This window comes from Danio rerio, chromosome 25, assembly GCF_052040795.2.
Source record: "Danio rerio strain M-AB ecotype USA chromosome 25, GRCz13ab, whole genome shotgun sequence".
Classification (NCBI taxonomy): Eukaryota; Metazoa; Chordata; class Actinopteri; order Cypriniformes; family Danionidae; genus Danio; species Danio rerio.
In genome coordinates, this window is record NC_141045.1 from 19197501 (window position 1) to 19210110 (window position 12610).

The 12610-nt window shown below is 35.7% G+C and overlaps 1 protein-coding gene across 13 annotated transcripts in view; it reads right to left on the reverse strand.

Moving 5' to 3' along the window:
• cep290 (centrosomal protein 290) overlaps positions 1 to 12610 on the reverse strand; it is a 66018-nt gene that overhangs the window by 19877 nt on the left and 33531 nt on the right. For all 13 annotated transcript variants that reach the window (XM_087310881.1, XM_087310874.1, XM_087310880.1 and 10 more), the window contains 10 exon segments: positions 12017 to 12166; positions 11816 to 11931; positions 11597 to 11699; positions 7382 to 7612; positions 6935 to 7108; positions 3664 to 3775; positions 3329 to 3534; positions 2637 to 2788; positions 2417 to 2528; positions 431 to 886 (listed from right to left, as the gene is read on the reverse strand). In XM_087310881.1, coding sequence (XP_087167007.1) covers positions 431 to 886; positions 2417 to 2528; positions 2637 to 2788; positions 3329 to 3534; positions 3664 to 3775; positions 6935 to 7108; positions 7382 to 7612; positions 11597 to 11699; positions 11816 to 11931; positions 12017 to 12166 — 1812 coding nt within the window.

Here is a 12610-nt window from a genome sequence, read left to right on the forward strand (position 1 = left end):
CACATCTGTCTGTCTGTCTGTGTGTCTGTCTGTCTATCTATCTATCTATACATCTACCTATACATCTATATATTGCTATATACTCTATCCATTCATCCATCCATCATTTCTAAATATCAGTTAATCCATCATCTTATCCATCCACTTAATCTCTCCATAGACTCTAGCTATTTATCCATCCAGCAATCCAACAATTTCCTCTACCCATCCATAGATCTACAGCCCCTTTTTACCATCCATCCATCCATCCATCCATCCATCCATCCATCCATCAACACTCTTTAACTGTTTATAATTCATTTATCCATCTAGACTCTATCATCACAATAAATGTGCATTATTTTTTAGAAATTGCATACACAACTTATTCTTGGAAATGTAGCTAGGTATTTATTCACATCACAGCTTTGTCTGTAATCAATCAACCTACTTTTTGAGCCCCTTTAGCATCTTTGAGTGTTGCTATGAGCTCCTCCAAGCCTTTCAGCTTTAGCTCCAGTTCCTGCGCCTTCCCTTCTGCCTTCCTTCTTTCTTCCTCCGCTATCTGTGCATCCTCTCTGACCCGAGCCCTGTCCTCTTGAAGGTGGAGCATGGTGTTTGAAAACTTCTCCTGCTGGGCCAGCGGCAGGGCTCCTGAGAACTGTCTGCGGAGGGCCTGGATGGTGTGCCGGAGGTGTCTGGCCCGCTGGTGACCCTCCTGCCTTGCGTGCCAGAGTGCCTGCTGTTGCTCATCCAGTTTTTGTTCGTCACGGAGCTTCTGCGCCTCCAGTTTCTGCAGACGTGTGTTTGTGGCCTCCAGACGGCTAATTGCTGTGGTCTCGCTCAGCTGGAGAGCCACAATGTGCTGATGGAGTTTGGCGATCAGGGCCTTTTCATCAGACTCAGCCTGTAGAGGAGAAGTGCAATTATTAACAAAGAATTTTCAATCAATTGTTTTTTTATTTCATGATTCTAATAACGATTCTCAAAAGCAGATGAAAATCAAGATTTACTTTCCTTTTTTTAATAAAAAAAAAATGAACCGAAGAAAATGCAACGTTGAACATTTAATACACTTTTATTTTAAGTTTGAATTTTATTAAGTACTCTGAAAATGAATTGGGCTTTTATTTGATTTTTTTTGCTCCAATTAAAATTCAGCTTTTTTTTTTTTTAAAGTGGCTAATTTGATATTGTTTGATTTTTTTTCCCTTACATTTTTAATCTGTATTCCAGGGAAGTGTGGGCATGTCTGGAGAAGTGCAGCAGGGCTTATTAATATCAATAAACATAACATAATGTTGATGTTTCTATATAGTTTATACTCTCGTATGTCACTTCTAAAATCATTACCATCCGTGTATAATGTCTTACAACTAATGCCGTTAGTATTAATCCAAGAATATAAGTATATCTCTGTGAGTGTCAGTTTGTAGTATACACTACCTGACAAAAGTCTTGTCACCTATTAACAGAGAATAACGCGACTTCTAGTTGATCATTTGGTATCAAACGTGTCTTAAATGAAAGGCAAATTGAATTTTAATTATTTAATTAGGACAGTAAGCTCTGACTTTGTTAGACAAATGTCATGTCACTTAACAGAAATAATGTACAGTATAGAATATAAAGTCATGGTGCAGTGGAAAAAAAAATATTATTGTGTATGACTCCCATGACCTTGGAGGACTGCATCCATACATCTTTGCACTGACTCAAATAACTTAATAAAGTCATCTGGAATAGCAAAGAAAGCGATCTTGCAGTATTCCCCATGCCTACTTCTTTATTTTACACTAGAACATGCTCGATAATGTCTGGTGACTGGGGTGGCCAATCCTGGAGCACCTTTACCTTCTTTTCTTTCAGGAACTTTGATGTGGAGGCTGAAGAATAAGAAGGAGCACTATCCTGCTGAAGAATTTGCCCTCTTCTGTGGTTTGTAATGAAATGGCAGCACAAATGTCTTGAAAGCTCAGGCTGTTGATGTTGCCATCTACTCTGCAGATCTCTTACACAGCCACATACTGAATGTAACCCCAAACCATGATTCATACTTCACCAAATTTGATTGATTTATGTGAGAATCTTGGACCCATGTGGGTTCCAATACGTCTCTTCAGTATTTGTGATGATTGGGATGCAGTTCCACGGATGATTCATCGAACAAAAAAATCTAACTTCTGCCACTATTCCAAATGATCGACAAGAAGTCATGTTATTATTTGTGGCTCTTACAACTAGGATTGATGACAGGACTTTTGTCAGGTAGTGTATGTGTGTAAAACAATAAGTCCAAAGTCATTGGTTTTGAACTTCCCCAGCTATATTCCATGCATCTGAAACCAGACATTTTTTTTAATTACAGTAGCATACCCAGTCCTATTAGCAATGAGATTATCAAGAGGCTGACTCACTAAAAATAGAAAAAACATACCTGGTAGTCTAAAACCTGTCTCCTCAGGCTTTCTACTTCTTTCTCTCTAGACTGCTGTCGGGCATCGAGAGCGGACACCTGCATTTTAGCCACATCTGACACCTCCCGCAATCTGTAAACATTGCAAATATCTTAAAGGAGATGCTTGTGTGTATATTTCAATGTTATACATTTATCATACAATTAAATTAATACGTGCAGGTCAATTGATCAGGCTTACTTGGACACTTCAATCCGCAGGTTTGCTTCTGTTTTCTCCAGTTCAGTGATTCTCTTGCGGTCTGCATCGCTGATGTGTTTGCTTACACTGTCTGCCAGCTCATCCCTGAGCTCCCGCTCAATCCGTTGAGCCTCCAGGTTTAACTTTGTGAGCTACACCAGTATGCAGAAAACAACATAATTGTTATTTAATGTTCAACAAACTACTTTAAAATAAAGTGAAAGCTTATTTAATGATCAAGCTATTGAGTTTTATTAAAATAAAGCTTTGTTCAGTAAATTTAAAATAAATAATTAAATAAAAAATGTAAAAAAGCTAAATGCTCACTTTAAATGTTCAATATACTCATATTTATTCATATGAAATTAGGACATATTCATAAATCACAGAACACTTAAAAGGCTTAAATTAGCACATTTTATTTTATTTTATTTTATTTTTTAAATAATTGATTTTAATTTTATGAACATTAAAAGCGCTTTAAATTCATCTTACTAAATCACACTATGTTAAACATTTATTATGAAAAATTAAAATGTATGGTTAAATAAACTAAAATAAGATAAAATAAAACAAATAAAAGAATAAAAAAATAAAATCTCAGACTATTCAAGCAAAGTCCGTTAAAATCCCTTTTTGGCATGCACTGTTAAGTATACTATTGTGATAGATTCAAGACACATCAGGCTCACCTCAGCAAACTTGGTCTCTAGCTCAAAGTTGCGTTCCTCCACTTGCTTGAGGGAGTTCCTTAGATGCTCGTACATCTTCTGAGCATGTTCGGCTCGTTGTCTTTCATTCAGCTCCTTCATCTCCAGTGTGGTGATGCGTCTGGACACAGATACGATCTCACTGTTGGCCACGGCTTTGGTGGCCTTGTCCATGATGATCTCACCACCTGAAACCCCAGGAACGTTGGGTCACTTAAGGACACTGAAGCAAGATTTATTTTTTGATCCACTGACATCATTTGTAATGCTTCACAATTGTTTCCCTGTTTCTGTAATGAATTAGCATTGATGTGTACCAGTTGTGCTGATGTTTTCAAAGGCCTGTTCCAAAGTGTGAAGCTTCTCCTTGCTGATCTCTAGCTCTTTATTGATGGAGTCAATGCGTTCACGTAAAGACATATTCTCCGTCTGAAAGAAATACAGAGGAGTATTGTGAGCAGAATGAAGAAAGAGGCCTACAGTTGAAGTCAGAATTATCAGCCCCACTGTTTATTTTTTTCCCCAATTTCTGTTTAACGGAGAGAAGAGTTTTCACATTTCTAAACATAATAGTTTTAATAACTTATTTACTTTTATCTTTGCCATGACGACAGTAAATGACACTTTACTTTTTAATTATTAGCCGCCCTGTTTATTTTTTTCCACAAATTCTGTTAAATGAAGATATGACAATAGTTTACAATAGATTAATGACTTCTGTAGCTCACTCTTCGGAGGCCTACCAGCAAGCTCTGAGATGTTTACAGTACATTTAAAAATTCTGCTGCGCTGGTTTTAACACGTACTTCCTCGCGCCACCATATCACTCCTGTACTTCAGCAACTTCACTGGCTTCCTGTTAAATCACGTATTGATTTTAAGACTCTGATTTTAACATACAGAGCAGTGCATGGGCTAGCACCTGACTACATTTGTGACCTGGTAACTCTGGCCACTCCCACCCGCAGTCTTCGTTCTTCATCTGCAATCTTGCTATATCAGCCACGCTGTAAACTAAAGACTACGTGTGGTCTTACTTTTTCATACAGTAAACCTAAGTTATGGAATGGCCTACCCACCAGTATCAGGAATGCTGTTTCTCTGGAATGTTTTAAGAAACTTCTTAAGACTCGCCCTTTTTACCGTTGCTTTTAACTTAGATGGATTATTTTTGTTAATTTTATCATTCAATTGTATTGAATTGTTCATATTTTGTTGTGGTCTTTTAATTTTATTATTATTACTTTTTTTGTCTGTTTTTATTGTTCTGCTTTGTTTGCCTTGTATGCTTGTTAGCGCTTTAGGACTGAGAAAAGAGCCTTTTAAATAAAATTTATTATTATTATTATTATTATTATTAATAACTCATTTCTAATAACTGATTTATTTTATCTTTGCTATGATGACAGCAAATAATATTCAACTAGATAATTTTCAAGACACTTCTACAGCTTAAAGTGACATTTAAAGGCTCAACTAGGTTAATTAGGTTACCTTTGCAGGTTAAGGTAATTAGGCAAGTTATTGTATAAAAACGGTTTGTTCTGTAGACTATTGAGAAAAAAAAATTGCCTAAAGGGGCTAATAGTTTTGACCTTAAAATTGTGTTAAAAAAATTTAAAAACTGCTTTTATTCTAGCTAAAATAAAACAAATTTGTTAAGACTTACTTCAGAAGAAAATTATTATCAGACATACTGTAAAAATGTTCTTGCTCTATTAAACATAATTTGGGAAATATTAAAAAAAGAAAATACATTTAAGGGGGGGGGTTAATAATTCTGAATTCAACTGAATATACACCTATCCTCTTGTCATGAACAAATATTTGCACAAAGAGAGGAACATTTGTTTATCAAAATAACTAAAATCTTTGTTCCGTGTATTTGTGCCACAAATATTGGCACAAATTTTATTCATAAATGAGTCTATTCACATTAATTATTAATATATTTTTAGTACACCTGAGTGCCCAAGAGTTGGAAATTATTCAACCATGATCTCATGTTTCACATTGCAATAAATACTGTATGAGGTAAAACACTTCAATTAACACCGTAAATAAGACCAAAGAGTACAGGTGTCACATGAAATGGAGAGCAGCTTTAAGAAAATATTAGAAACAGAGATGACCATTTTTACCATGAGGGCAATAATTAAAGGTGTATTCACACTAGGAAAGTCCACTTGGTTAGGTGCGGACCAAACACAATATTGATTTTTTTTTTTGCATTGGTGTGGTTTGCTTTCACACTGCCCTTATTGTAAGTGAACCAGAAAGTTTAAACAAAACCACATGTGTGATAAAGTCAGCCGTTTACTGGACAGAGTTGCTTGCACACTATTAGCTGTGCTGTCTGAAGAACCACCACTGACACAGTCTTCCTGCAGCTCTGAGAGACCGTTCACATTTCACGTTCTTTATTTCAAAGGCACGAAAAGAGAGCAACATGGCTGTATTATGTGGATTTCCATCAGAACAGTAAACTAGTTATCTCAGACAAACACAGAACAGCCAAATACCCCAATTACTTTCTCTTTTATCTATAAATAAAGCTTATATCAGAGCTAGAGCTGGGGTTGCTTAGCAACAGCAAACTCAGACTTAAACTCAGGGATCCTGAGAATTCAAAAGAATCATGGCTTAATGCAAATGTGTCGGTTCAAGGTCAGATCGTATTCAAAGCCTTAACAAACCATACCATAGATTTATTTGAAGCTGACCAACAGCACCTCTTCATTTGGGTCATTTTCATTCATTTGGTGCACACCTGAGTGTGATTGCTATATTCACACCTGAACAAAAGATCTACACCAAAGAGGAAAGCAAATTTGAGTTTGATTCAATCAAACCAAACAAGACACCCTAACAAATGAGTCAACTGGAAGTGTTGTGAATCCATCTGGAAGAGGATGCATGTCTGTCTTCATCACTGTCCTGATGGTTCCAATGTACAAAAATATTTTTAGCTGGAAAACTGCAAAAGTTTGTTTGGTCTTATTTTAGTCTCCAAAAACTGCAATCTGATATTGGTATCATCACCACACATTGTCTGAAAGGGTTTCAAGAAAAAAGAGAATCTACTCTCATCCAAAAACAGACTCAAGCATCTTCAGTTTGCCAAGCTCTGCTGCAACTTCAAATGGGAAATGTGTTCTTTTAAAGTTGGCTATACATGTTTTTCTTTCCATAAAGACTGCTCTTAACTATTAAATTTGGTTTTAAATAACTGCTATATGGCCAAACTAGAATATAAAACTAACTTTTAACAAAATGCCAATGTTTGTGCAAACGGTCACTGGTTATATGGTCAGGTGAAACCAATATAGAGTTTGGTGCACACAACAGTAAGCCTATGGAAAAGCAGAGCTTTGTCATGCTGACAGTTAAATCTGTTTGTTGTTCTTTATTGTTTTTTTTGTTTTTTTATCAAAGGACCTAAACACCTTTTTACAATACGAAGGCACCATGGACCAAATATCATCAGATATCAACACAAAATTACCACAAAAATAAATACATTTTAAAAAAATTAAATATCTACCAAAGGTGCCGACACTAGTGGAGTGTGATGTGCATAAGATGTACCTCCAGGTGCTCCAGACTGGTGGTCTTCTGAACGAGGTGGTTGTCCTTTTGGAGGAGGTTTCTGTATTTGATGGTGAGCTCAGTGTATTGTTTGTTGGCTCTCTCCAGCTCGGAAGCAGGAACACTGACGTCTAGGGATTTCTGCAAAGAGGCCATTTTAAAAGCAGCCATTTCCTGAGGGGAAAACAGGTTTATAGAGGTCAGTACAGGTCAGTGACAGACCTGTAACAAAGATGACAGCCATAGCTCATAAAGAAAGACCAAGCTTATGTACTGAACAGGCCAGTTAATTGGCCTAAACAAGCCCTGACTTTTAAAAAAAATTTTGCAACCTTGTTCAAAATCAGTACTGTCGACTGAAAACCTATATTGGTGCATCTACTAATAATAAATCATTCACCAAGTTCTTTTCTATCTGTTGAAGTGATGTACTGAGCAGGCAAATACCTTGAACCTCTGCAAGTAGCCAATGCGTTCTGTAACTACGGCTTGCATTTGAGTGAAATCCTCCTTTAGTTTTGCATTCTCCTTCCTCAAGTGCTGCTCCAGCTCCAGCAGAGTGGTGTAACGGCGTGTCAAACACTTCTCGTTCACCCGAAGAACCACTATTTTTCTGCCTGTCTCCGCCATCTCTCGCCTGATCTCACTCGGGTCCTTCTCAAGAGTCTCTAGCAAGTGCTGGGAATGAGTCAAACAGGTGAGGAGTATGAAATACAAAGTGTGAAACACAAAATTTCAATTTATACAGTGCTCAGTGCTGTATAGTGCTCAGCATATACGAGTACACCCCTCACAAATCTATCTTTTAAATTCATATTTTCAATAGGAAGCTATTCAATACTATATTTGTGCATATACATTAGATTAGACAGTACTGAAGCCAAATCTAGAGCTCTAACAAAATAACTTATGATAGCGGTAAACAAACTAGTACACCCAAATTTAAATGTTATAAAAAATATTAAATACAAACAAAAAAAGAGGACATAGAAGCAGAAAAATGTAAAAATTTAGTTGAAATTTTGTAAGTTGTATTTATTTTGCGATATTTTGCTTGAATTTAATTGTATTATCTTTCAATTTCTAAATATGTTTGTGGACTAAAATTTTGTATCTTTGCACCAAAATACATATCCTTTTTTTCACTGAGAAATGGATAAAAATATATATATTTTTTTCCAAATGGGTTGTACTCAATTATGCTGTATATATTATTTTCTTTTGAAGACATGTCATATCATAATTTGATGAGTTTGCACATTGACATTTTTTTAAAACATGCCATCATAGTAGTTAGGCTGCACGGTGGCACAGTGGGTAGCACGATCGCCTCACAACAAGAAGGTCGCTGGTTCGAGTCTTGGCTGGGTCAGTTGGCGTTTCTGTGTGGAGTTTGCATATTTTCCCAGTGTTGGTTTCCTCTGGGTGCTCCGGCTTCCCCCAGTCCATAGACGCGTGGTATAGGTGAACTGGGTAAGCTAAATTCATTCATTTTCTGATCGCCACAGCAGAATGAACCGCCAACTTATCCAACAACCAACATCCACACACACTCATACACTATGCACAATATACAGTTAAAGTCAGACTTATTTGCCCCCCTAAATTATTAGACCCCCTGTTTATTTTTTCCCCCAATTTCTGTTTAAAGAAGAGAAGATTTTTCCAACACATTTCTAAACATAATAGTTTTAATAACTCATTTCTGATGACTGATTTATTTTATCTTTGCCATGATGACAGTAAATAAGATTTTATTAGATATTTTTAAGATACTTCTATACAGCTTAAATTGACATTTAAAGACTTAACTAGGTTAATTAGGTTAACTAGGCAGGTTAGGGTAATTAGGCAAGTTATTGTATAATGATGGTTTGTTCTGTAGATCTGAAAAAACAAAATTGCTTAAAGGGGCAAATAATTTTGACCTTAATATGGTGTTTAAAAAATTAAAAACTGCTTTTATTCAAGCTGAAATAAACAAATAAGACTTTCTCCAGAAGAAAAAAATATTATCAGACATACTGTGAAAACTTGCTTGCTCTGTTAAACATCATTTGTGAACTATTTAAAAATGACAAACTTTTTCAAAGTGGGGCTAATAATTCTGACTTCAACTGTATATATGTATTTTTTTATTTTGAAATATTATTATTATTTGTTTAAATCTACTTACTGACCTAATACGTGATAATCATTATAGCATGTGTTGAAAACACAATAGATTATGATCAGAATCGTAGTTTCATATGCTTGCTTCCCAGCTTACTCATATGAAATGTTTCCTCTAAGCTGAATCCATCTACAGCCTGTTAAATGACATTGACAGGTTTTAAAAAAAACATTATACTGATTTTTTAATGACTTGTAAAATGGCATTTCTTAGTAAAGGCTGGTACTCTTAAAACAGCACTGCAAAAAAAAAAAAAAAAAACACTTATTCAGAAAAATGCTTATTTTTAACAATATGATTTTAATAGGGCTAAGCCTGGTTTTTCTCAAAATCTGTGCCAACATTTGGAGCATTTTTTTCTGTTTCTTGTGGTAAATTATATAAAAGAACACTAAGAGAAAAAGGAGGATTAATTTAAGTGTTTACCTCTTAAGCCTATAAAGCAGGGATCACCAAACTTGTTCCTGGAGGGCCGGTGTCCTGCAGATTTTAGCTCCAACCCTAATCAAACACACCTGAACAAGCTAATCAAGGTCTTACTAGGTATACTTGAAACACCCAGGCAGTTGTGTTGAGGCAAGTTAGAGCTAAACCCCTCCAGGACACCAGACCTCCAGGACGAGATTGGTGACCCCTATAAAGCTTACTGCATCATACTTAAAACACAAGGGAAATTAAATGATCAAAATAAACAAACAAAACAAAAATTGATTGCTGAAAAATCTCTGAAACATTAGCAGTCATTCTCTACAAAAAAAAAAAAAAAAACACACTAGCATTAGCAAAATCACATCAAGTAAAATAGTTTTTTATTCAATCAATCATCTTTGTAATTGGGTAAACAAAATTGGCTCTAGTGTATGAGTGCATCTGTGAATGTGGGAGTGTATGAGTGTTTCCCAGAAATTGCAGTTGGAAGGGCATCCACTGCTTAAAATGTATGCCGTGATAGTTGCCAGTTAATTCTGCAGTGGTGACCCCTGATCAATAAGGGACTAAGCCTAAGGAAAATGAATGAATCAGCTCTGTAGTGTTTAGCTCACCACAATCAAAATGACACATCTTTCATAATAAATGAAATATTAAAGTTAAAGATATACCACAGTGAAAATATGTTATTTATATGAAGGTAAATAAATAATAAGTGCCTGAAATAGCTATAAACAGCCAGTATAAGCAGCTAAAGTAAGTCTGTGTTGTTTTTCTTATATGTATTCTCACAATAACTCAAATGAGCCATTAAAAGCCGATGTGCCAGTAGCTTAAAATAATAAAGACCCAGAACCAGAACACTCTCTTTCTGGCATTTTTAGATTTTTAGATTAAAATGAAACCAAATGTTTAAAAATAAATAGCATGTCATCTATGTTGTCTGACAGCTATTGTAACACATGTTGATGATAAGGATGTCAGAGCATGTGTGTGTGAGTGAGAGAGAGAATGAATTCTTAAACTAGAACCAACAAATGCGTGTAATTGCACTATATAAAGAGGTTTTGTGAACGCTTGTAGACTAGTTCATTAAGTTTTGGCTGAACCCGCACAGCAATAATGTCACATGACACATCTAAGGCTGTCCAAAATATGTAAGATATCAGGATGGATTTTTTTCTGGAAGATTTTCTTGGCTTGAAATAAATGTATAGGGAATACTGTGCATATGCCACATAACGGGTTAATTTATTCAAAAGTACTTGAGCGGCGTACTAAGCATTCCTGCAAAAGTGATGTACAGTATGACTGAATAGCAAGCAAGAGCCTAGATGAAATGAGATTGCAAATGATCATGTAACTCATTTGAGGATGGTAACACAAGATGGAAATGATCATCTCAGCAGACCACTTGTGATCAGACCACTGAAAACATGGTAATACCAAATGGAAACAGAGCCAATGCTAAAAGATGTGTTCTGAATTGTTTGAAATGATTATAGACATGGTTGTGTGACATAAAAAGTGGCCTTGAAGTATTTGTGATTAGCAGATGGCTTGAATACCTCTGTTTGAAAAGAATTCCTAATTTTATACTGATCGGGTTACTTTGTAGGGGATCACATCTGGATAAAATGTTTTAAACAAACTACAACCATAGCTGAATACAATGAGGCATAGATGAAAAAAAGATGTAATCTGTGTTTTATAGTTTACTGGGTTGTATTCAGGTATAGACGTTGAATAATTACACATAGTTCTTCTTTAATGAAGATACAAACATTTTAATTTATTGTACCCAAATGTTTTAAACTGCCTTACACAGTCACTTGCACTAAAAACACATGTAAATGATTAACTTTTATACTCAATTACGGTTAAACTTTGCCATGAAATCACATGTGTTCTGGTCAGCTATAATTCGACCACGACACATTACAATTGCACATTGCAATGTCGCTGTTGAAACAACATATTATGCAGCTCTAATTATAGGTATGAGGATGAAAACACAGTGACATCATTTGCATTTGTAACTATCCCTTTAAGAGACTTACGTTGTACTCTTTGATTTTTACTGCGTCCACCTCCCTTTGTTCCTCAAGTTTGGATTTCAGCTCTGCAAAAGAGTCCCGCTCTTTCTGCCAAGACTCTCTTTCGCTGAAGCGAAGCACAAGAGGTGATTGAAAATCATGCTTGATTGATTACTGAACATATGTAAAATTGATATATATAACATGTCTTATAATATAAACAATCTTTACGGCTCGGCATACCTTTGATGCTCCTTGTAAAGTAGTCCTTGTTGATGGCGGATGACAGCAAACTTTCTTTTGTACTCTTCCAGAGCCGAACCAAGCTGTTCAATGGAATCTCCCTTGTTTTTGATCTCCTGAACATCCGCAGTTGGGAGTCTTAATATTATGTACACCTCACATATGGTTTCCATCATAACACAATACTGGACTGCCACACACCTGCAGGAGCTGAACCGTGTACTCATTGAGAGCGTTGATGGCCTCCGCACTAGTGGGCGTCATTTCTTCGGGCAAAGCTAATGTCTTGTGAGGGATGGAAGAGCCAGTAGATTTGCTCATTGATTCCATCTCACTTTCCAAGCGAGCGATCTACAAAAACAAACAAACAAACAAACAAACAAACAAACAAACAAACAAACAAACAAACAAACAAACAAACAAAAAGTGGATATATTTACAGTAGGGCTGACAGTTGATTGCATTTTTATTTAATTAATTAAAATGAATAATGAATCAAATTAATCGCAAATTATTTGCATATTAAATTTGACTTAGATAGTAGTACCTAAAAGTCATTATGGTGTTAAAAGTTTAATTTCTACGTAAGATTTAAGGACTGGTCAGTTGAATAGCCTAAATAAGACGTATAACACAGACATGCTCACGGTGACCCGAGTTCAATTCCTAGCTCGAGAACCTTTGCTGATCCTTCCTATCTCTCTGCTTCCCATGATATTCTGTCATTGCTCTCTAATTTTCAAAGTTTTAAAACCACCACAAATTAATAATAATAATAAAAACTAAATTCTGTCA